The sequence below is a fragment of the Carex rostrata genome, chromosome 5, assembly GCF_964058835.1.
Source record: "Carex rostrata chromosome 5, lpCarRost1.2, whole genome shotgun sequence".
NCBI lineage: Eukaryota > Viridiplantae > Streptophyta > Magnoliopsida > Poales > Cyperaceae > Carex > Carex rostrata.
In genome coordinates, this window is record NC_135922.1 from 8,323,636 (window position 1) to 8,332,984 (window position 9,349).

Consider the following 9,349-nt stretch of genomic DNA (forward strand, 5'->3'; position numbering starts at 1 on the left):
CATATACTATGCTTCACTCTTACTATTTGTTTGTTTTTCAACATCTATGTGTTGTACAAATACGGATAGAAATATTATATTTTTTCAACACGACACAAATACGACGATTTGAACTTTTAAAAAATATGTTTACCAAAAAAATTTATAGAAATTTTTATTTTATTATTATTATAAAATTTCAAGAGTGTAGCCCTTTTTGGTTTTATTGAATGTACAAAAAAAATTAAGAGTTAAAAGGATCTGTGAATAGTACATCCAAGTATATAAATATTTGGCCGTACTTTATGCATACATAGTAAATACACCGAAAATATTTATTCTTCGATTGTATCCATACGTTAAATTATTTAAAATAACAGGTTGAATATGTATATTCGTTCGTCTTTTATTTTCAAATTGGATGCATTTTTAGGCAATTTATCTTTCTTTTAACCATAGTAATTAAATATTTATTGTGCCACAAGTTAAATTCCTTTTACTTTGTTATGGTTGATTGGTCTGCTCTTCAAAAAGAAATAACTAAATTACTAATTCTTATACAAAAATATAACATTTAATTATAATTATCATGTTGTTATAGTTGATTAGTTTGCTCTCCAAAAAGAAATACCTAAATTACTAGTTCTTGTAAATTCTTATAATTTTAATTATAATTATCATGTCAACATTGACAATTACTTTTTTAAGTGAGGTGAAGATACTTTAATAGACTACTAGAGTTATTATTCAAAAGAAATATTTATAATTTAAATTATGATTATCATGTCAGAGTTTTTAAGTCATTGTTAAAAAAAAAAAAAAAAAAACTTTCTTGCTATATCAAATACATACTGCAAGATTTATTATAACCTTGAGTGCTATTCATTGGCATAATTTTTTTTAAAGATAATTGATTTCTTTAGAACTAAAACCAGTAGAATATGTAAAGTGCTCTAAGCTTAGATCTACAATAACACAAGACAGCAAAGTACAGTGAGGGTTATATGTTAATAGAAACAATTACGCTTACGCCTAAGGACATTTCCACCAAAAAAAGGGTTACAATGAGGGAAACATATAAATAAATGAGAGAGGGAGCAAAGTGCCAACAGAGTACATTAATGACAATTTCAACTCCAAATGCTAAACATCATTAATTGTGGTACATTGGGAAGCAAATACAGAGGACAAACTTGGATACAAGAGCAAACCAAACAAAATGAAAAAAAGAAAAAGAAAAAAAATGAACAATATTACAGGCTTATTAAGTGCAAATTATAAAATAATCAAACAGCTAATTATTTCTTAGGTTTGTAGTATCCATAGATAGTGTAGAATGTCTGAAGTGCAGAAAGAATTAGCAGGATCCCAGCTGCGAACACCGAGATGCCCGCCCATGGGCTACTGAAGTATGTTTGTTGCAAGCTTTCCCATTTACGGTGCAAGCTTGAGTCGTAGTATTTCTGCACATCATTATACAAGCCGGAGAAATGATTTGTCTTGTAGTCGATGAAACAAAAGTTACCAATATCATTGAAGAAAGTGGCGGCCTCCTCATGGTTGTTCAGTGTGTTATAGATAACGCCGCCTTGCTGGAGTAACTCCACATCCTTATGAGAATCGATGAGTGCATCCATCAGTTTCATGTAGCAGCTAATAGTTCGCATGCTGGGTAAGATGCAGTTCTCAAAGGCAATGAGATTTCTTAATAAAGTTATCTGCCTGGAGTCAATCTTCAGGCGTGGCATCCGCATGATGCCTTTAGAAAAAACAACATCCAAATGACCTTTGTTTTTAAATTTCTTAAATTCTATTCCTACCATCTTTTGAAGTTCTGTTGCATTCGCTATCACCATTGGTGCATTATCTGAGAGGTGGTTTTCTGCCAAGCTGGGTTGCTCCTGGACAGTATTTTGCTGCTCAAGAGGAGTGAGGGGTTTTTACTGGGTCAGAGGAGTCGGGGTTTTTTTCAGGATCTGTTCTGATCAGTTCATCACTAAATTTTTCTGCCAGCTCGAGAAGATATCCTCTGTCCTGGTAAGAAAGATCGCTTTCCCGCCCAGGATAATATCTTCGTACCAGCTCAGAAAGACAGCCTCTGTTCTGCTTAGAAATATATCTTTCCAGCTCCTTACCATTTCTTTCTACCAGCAGAAATATATTTTCTGTTCTGCTCAACAACATCTTTGAGCTCCGTTTTAAATAGTTCCATATACATCTGAGGTGAGAAGGAGCATCTCCAGTAAAGGTCGAGAAAATGAGCTGCTTTTATGCTACACATCATGGCACCATGATTCATTCTCCATGGCATATCCAAGCATATAAATGGTTCAAGGACAGTCTCAAAGGGGGGGATTTGTGGTGGGTTCGTACTGGGAAAAATCCATTCATACACCTCCTTGATAAAAAACAGGGGAATTTGATTTTCCAACAGAAGCATGTCAGATCTTACATCCTTTATGTGCACATCTAGGAAAGCCATGCTCTCCTGTACCTCCTGAGAGAGAGAGAGAATTGTTCGGATAATAAAGCAGCTGTCAGTAACTAGCATCCGAATAAAATCAGCATCACTGCATTCGAACGCTTGTTTCTAGTAACCACGAGCTATATTTCCCGAACTCTCAAATGGCTTGAGAAGACGATCATGAATGACGCATTCCCCCTGCGTAGCTGGCTCAACAGACACCATATAGATGGACCGGTTTTGGATGGCTGCTTCCAAAGGTGTGTGACTAGAAGATCTGCAACTGGGATTGTTTTGGCGGTGTCAGATGCCTGCTTCCAATGGTGCGTGACTGAGAGGTCTGTAACTGGAATTGTTTTGGCGGTGTTGGATGCCTGCTTCCAATGGTGGTTTTCTATATTCTGCAGATATTCTGTTATGCACCGGAGTTTTAAATTTTCCATGCGTTTTAGGTCTTTTAGTCCATGGTAATACGGACCAATAGAAACTAACTTGGGCTCAAAATGAGATTCTCTACCGGATCTGATGTGCGCTGGAACACGAAAAATAGAATTCTTTGGCCAGTGGGTTCTTTCCTCGATCTCCGGTTGGTTTGAGGGTGTTGTCCAATCGGCCTCTGGAGCCTCTGCGGCAGATGTTCCTTGGCGCATTTGGAGTGAAAAGTGGATATGATAGAGGGTATTTTGTTGGTATGTTTCGTGCTTTCGTTTATTTTGTAGGATGAGGGATTATATAAGACAAAGCAGATCGGGAAGAATAGTTTTTTTAATATTAATTCAGGAATTTATATAATTGAAACTATTCTGTATTTTAGTAAGAGAGAATCACTCGATAATTTTAATTTTAATCATCTTCAGAATATTCTATACCATCGTCAAATATAAAATTTAAATTTAAAATTTAATATTATAGACGCGATCTATATTATTCATCATTCATCTTCATAAAACATGATTAGATTTGATGTATGTTTCATCGTAGATCGTGACTTAACATTTTAACGGTTGAAAATCAACAGTACTTATTGATTACATCATTAAAATACTTAAATTACATAAATTAAATTATTAGGCTATCCGTATGTCCAATAACAAATTTTTAAATTTTATTTTATTTTTAATTTTATTTGAATTTTTTTAAAGTTTATCCTGTTCCCCCTTCTCCCGTCTCCCAGGAAATGTCAAATCCAATTTTTCTTTTTTTTGAACTTCCATAACTTTATTTTATTTAGAAATTTTAACTTTAATTTTAAATATTTCCGGGCACATTTTGTACAGATAGGTATCAATACTTACATTAGAAAAATAAATTTTATTTATTTCTCTCTCATCATCCACTCATCTTTTACACGTTTTCAAAGGAGGATTTTTTTCTCCATTCAATCTCGCTCATATTTCCGATGATCTGTGAGGTATCATGCAAATTAAAAACTACAAACGTCTTGTACTCGATTTCCTCTTTCAAATGAGATCCATATTGAAGTACTTTCGAGGTCGGTTCTCTCCGTTGATTTTCTTCTTCTTAATGTGTAATGTATAAAGACTTAATATTCTAGGTATAAATACTTGAAAACATAAACATTCAGTCTTAAAATCTTCAATATAAGACATAAAAGTTGTTGGTCCCGAAGGCACCTAGAGGGGGTGACTAGGGCATTTTTCAATTTTAATCTAAGTTATAAAGTTCGAAGGTATCTTAAAGTTATTATTGGCGGAAACTTAGAATAATTTTGACCTAAACTAAAAGTATAAAATAAATAAAGTAAAGAGTATAGTTTAGAGACACTTGGCACAAGAGTTGTTTACGGAGTTCGGCACTAACGCCTATGTCTCCGGGGCCCGCAACTTTCGAGATGGCGTGCCTTTCTTTATCCAATGAGAAAGGATTATAAAGTGGAAACGGTGAGCCTTTATAATCTTCTGGGAAGTCACACGGCCCGAACAAGGAGTACTAAAGGCTCAAGGAAGACAATCCGATTCGCGAGGACTCAAGGATTGCTGGGTGAGCACAAAGGCTCAAAGTAGTAATTGGTTTGATCACGCAGGATCACTTTAGAAGTTGTTTAATTGATTGAATAAGCTTGAGATTGATTGTGAGTATTGAAGTTTAAGCACACAAGCAACAATGCCTTTCTCTAGATCTGTAAATACGAAATATTGAAGTTGGGGGTGGCTAGAGTGTCAATCCAAACCTTGGTATAGCTTCTATTTATAGAGAGCTGTCAAAAAAGAAGTAAGTGGTGCTGACCGTTGCAACGGTACAAGGACCGTTACAACGGTATGGTAGTTTGAACAAGTTTGTATCTGGAACGGTCTCCACAATGGAAGTCTCTGCCTCAACTTCTGGCTGGAGCCGCTTGATTCCGATTTAATCCAGCACAGTCATTTCTGCGAATTTATTTATTCCGTTACAACGGTCCCTGGACCGTTGCAATAGTATGCCTCACATAGGTCAATCTCAAACTTATTTTACCAATTTTACAGATTAATTATCCTTAATCTTGTGTTATAATTTTGTTATCCATTCTCTTGTGCTTCATGACCACATCCTTGATGTTATATTGCAGTTTATTATTTCATCCTTGATGTGTATTTATTGTATCCTTAATTGTCATGAACCTGCAAATGTCTCAAGAAGGAAAATTGTAAAATACAATTATGTATGTTTTGCAAATCTAGTTAAACGAGCAAGTCGAGGGCTCCAAAAGCCAACAAAAGTATATAGGTACATATACTTGATATGTTAGATATAAATGTGTTTGATATACTTTGTACAAATAATTTATATGCTATGCATAAATACTTGATATTTCTCTGGACATGATGAAAAGTTCAAAATCAATAATTTTTTTAATATTTTACACTATGTCTAGTTGTTAGGAAAACATGATATGTTAGGTATAAATACTTGATATGCTATATATATCAACAATTGAACACATATATCACAACTTACACTCCCGGCATGGTGAAAACATTAAAATCAACTTTAAAACAGAATCCTAATACCAGAGAAGCTGTTGTCATTTGTTCTAGTACCAGGGATGCTGATTTTTCATCTATTAATCACTACAAGAAAACTAGCCTTTTCCGGCGCTTAAAAATGCCACTATAGACCTCAGAAAACGCCACTATTGACATTTGCCGGCGCTTCCTTTAGTGCCGGGAATAAAGGCGTCGGGAAAAGCATATCCCGGCGCTCCAGAGCTCTTTTGCCGGCGCTTGGTAAATGCCGTCCGAAGTTTCTAATTCCCGGCGCTTAGTTTATGGCGTCCTAAGTGTTTGTCATTTCCCGGCGTTTTGACTTTTTTTCCCGACATTTGCCAAACGCCGGTAAAACTAGCAAAAAAAATTAAAAAAAAAATTCCAAAAAAATTCCCGGCGTTTACTACGCGCCGGTAAAGGTCACAAAAATTTGAAAAAAAAAAATTGCGGAACCGATAGAGAAGTGGATGGTCAACCAGAATAAATAAACTAAGAACATTTACCAATTATTTACAACATTCGAATATACACAAGTAATTTTAAAGCTGGAAACAAAAATAATACATCTTCAAAACTAATTTGTTCAAAAGTAATTAGTCCCTTTCTCTCCCTCAAAATTTGTGTCTTGATTAGCTAGGTCATCATTTCCTCCATCCAAAGCCTTTATTCAAGATCAAAATTTAGACTAATGAATTGAAATCAAATGTTAAAAATTAAGACATTCTAACTGGAGTCCTCTATGCTTCGCGACTGTGATTTGTGACCTGCAAAGTTTTATTTTGCCTTTAATTTCATTTAAATTTTCCATTGAATTATAACATTATAAATCCATGAAAATGTCCAAGTAATAAACATACCTGATAATTAGAAGCATCAAGATCTGGAGAATCAAATGCTCGTCAGACATGGAAATGAGACTGTTAAAGGGAAATCATCACAAATGCAACTCTTTATTGTCTAATAATTCACTGAAGTAAACTCAACTCTTCCATGTTTTGTTACTTTGGAAAAATCATTGGCAGCATCAACTCCTGCATGCAACCTAGCCTTGCCATGTTATTTCCTAACAATCGATGCAGAAAAAATATAACTACATGTAAAGAGGTGAAAATTAATTAACATTGCGTGAACCGAAAGAAAGCCAGTTTTGAAGTACCTCTTGATCTTCATCTTCTTTATCTTCACAAACTTCTAAAGAGCAGATTTCAATCCTAAATTGGCAAAGAATTTCATCCACAGAAAGAATCTTACAGAGTTGCCACCGACCTACAAAATAAGCAATTTAAACCTTCTTAATTTAATAATGTACTCTTCCTAATTATTAATTACCTTACCAAACTGGAACATACTATTTCCTATCAGATCCAAACCGGCTAAGAACTAATCAACCATATTCAAATAGAGTCATCTGAAGCATGCCTGATTTGGTTTCATATTATTTGAGTTTGGTCACTCTTGGTAGGGGTCAAAGTCCAAAGTCATATATACAAAATATTATATTTGTTCTACATATAATTAAGCAACCAGAGAGGAGAGAGATGGAGAGTTGGAAATAAGAACAAAAAAGCAATATTTATAAATATTCATAAAATAAAACCAGCGATATCACAGTCAATATTTATAAAATAACACCATACTTTTATCACATTAGGTCAAATCTCTCTGCATAAGTTAATTTAGGCAAAAGCTAACAATAGAGCCTCAGTTAAGCACTAATTTGCAAACAATACTCAAACTAAACCATAAGTTTAGGCCAAATCAAACAATACTATATGCAAGACATGCTTTCCAGACAAACAATATATTTAACAATTAATTTATTTAATTTATATAAGTCAAATCGAATCATATTTTACCAGAATATGACCAAGTCAAATTGAATCAGATTTTAGCCAAGATATATATCATTTTTCAAAGCTCATTATATCTTAATTTTTTTTAAATCCTGCAAATATAACTTTTTTGAAGAAGCTGCAAATGCAACTTTATTACAAGTAAATAAATTGAGTTGTATCTTTACAATTTTAACTTGTACATATCAAACATTTATATGACCAAACAATTGGATACCAAACTGGTACATATCAAACATTTGTATGACCAAACAATTGCATACCAGTACTCTTATGCTAAATGACGGTACTATGAACTATTATCAAATCATAACTTCAAGAATTATTCCAAACAGGAACCTCAATTAATTCCAAATTGCACAAATAAATACTGAGTACTTATATATGGATAAAAGCAACGTTTTCAGCAGATCCAAAACCCTTTTCGAACTGTATCATTTCAATTTTCGAATCACATGCACTTCTATTAATGTTTTAGTAAGTTTTGAATTGGTGATTTTTAGGACGCCACTCTATAGAAAATACTGCACATGGTATCAATACTCTCATGGTATCCTTTTTTTCTATTTACCAATACAACAAACGGTTAAAAAAATCAACAAGGTTTGAAGAAGAAAGTACCTGGCAACACTAGTGATGAAGGTCATTGAAAGAGAAAGCAGGGGCAGGACTGCTTATCAGCCTTACAACTGGGGCCCAGTTGGCAGAGCTTGTGACTGCACGAGAGGCTATTGTACAAACCTTCAATCTTCCAAGGGCCATTGGCCCATCACTGAAGCAGTATATACAAAATGAACAACAGCCAATTGTACAAACCTTCAATCAGTAACGAAAATCTGATCAGCTATTGTTGATAAAAGACTAGTGAATTCCATAACAGTGCCATAATGGTACAATTTAGTAACAGCTTTGGAAGGGTAATTACACATCTTTAAAGCCCTCTTCAAGCTACAAAAACTTGATAGACTTGTAGTATAACTTGCAGACAACAAAACCCTGGGCTTGGATCAACCAAAAACAATCATTTACTAATTTAAATTCTGAGTTAAAGACATCGACTGATTCATTTTATGCACCATACCCAATCCAGTGTAATAAACACTAAAACCCCCAAATCCACTGCACCTTATGTCCTAAAATCACTCCCAAATACTCAACAAGGCACGAACAACACCTTTGTAAACCCAATTGCAGAAGAAACTAACCCAATTGGTGATGAACATGATGAAATAAACATCCCCAAATCCAATTACATTCAAAACCTCTTCAAACTTCAAATTGATGCATGCAATGCCTCTCATACCCTCAGGCGACCTCAAAATAGACACCTAATGCAAAGAAATTGAATATGGGGAGAAAGAATCGATGAAAATCGAAAAGAAACAAGTCAAACCTAAGAAAATTGGTGGTGCTGCCGTCTCCGCCTATCGCCAGCCGCCAACAAGTACACCAACGCTTTTTTGTCGTCAGGGCGATGCCAAGGGTGATTTCTCCCTAGGTCGCCGTGGCCGAGAACACTGATGCCACTGCAAATTAATTAACCTGAGCTCGCAATTTTCAAACAATATCAAACATAGGTTACTACTAAAACTTCACAAAATTAAGAATACCTGGTGAGCATCTTCATCCTCAACGCACTCAATGGGGATCTTGTGGCTAGTGTTTCGCTTCCTCTTGTATCCAACTAGAGTAGCCTCGTTGCTGCTGCTGCTCACGAACATGGCCTGACTACTCGCCATTTTGGTGGTAATTTGTGTATTGAAGCAAAGATAGAGACAGAGATTGACAAATGGAGAAAGTGGAAGCGGAACCCTAAAAGGCGTGGCTAGGCGGAGGATAAAGGCAGGGGGAGGGGGGCACGAGGGGTGGCATGGGCTTGAGGCGGAGAGGATTTTGGGTCTGACGTTTGCTCGGCTGCCTGTACAGAGGACTCAGAATCGGGGGGAGGGGGTGGGAGCGGATGGAAGGGAGAGGCGGTAGTCTAGGTTTGAGTCGGAAAAGTCACGGGCAATTTTAGTGGTCTGGCGTGGAGAATTCTTCTATTTTTTTTTTAACCAGAACTTAAACGA

At 35.4% G+C, this 9,349-nt stretch overlaps 1 protein-coding gene and 2 long non-coding RNA genes across 4 annotated transcripts; all 3 read right to left on the reverse strand.

Moving 5' to 3' along the window:
• Positions 1-1,277: 1,277 nt before the first annotated feature.
• Positions 1,278-1,835, reverse strand: LOC144553807 (UPF0481 protein At3g47200-like). Its single transcript, XM_078301999.1, has one exon. It carries the CDS (start codon positions 1,833-1,835, stop codon positions 1,278-1,280), a length of 558 nt encoding a protein of 185 aa, XP_078158125.1.
• Positions 1,836-5,668: 3,833 nt separating this feature from the next.
• Positions 5,669-7,285, reverse strand: LOC144554549 (uncharacterized). 2 transcript variants are annotated; one of them, XR_013511643.1, is made up of 3 exons: positions 6,584-7,285; positions 6,285-6,517; positions 5,669-6,191 (listed from the first exon to the last, which is right to left on the reverse strand). It is a non-coding gene; the product is annotated as an uncharacterized LOC144554549 (long non-coding RNA). The 2 variants fall into 2 exon arrangements; XR_013511642.1 differs by having other exon boundaries at positions 5,680-6,191; positions 6,285-6,490.
• An 860-nt stretch (positions 7,286-8,145) lies between these two features.
• LOC144554564 (uncharacterized) lies at positions 8,146-9,060 on the reverse strand. Its single transcript, XR_013511646.1, has 2 exons — positions 8,891-9,060; positions 8,146-8,806 (listed from the first exon to the last, which is right to left on the reverse strand). It is a non-coding gene; the product is annotated as an uncharacterized LOC144554564 (long non-coding RNA).
• Positions 9,061-9,349: the final 289 nt, after the last annotated feature.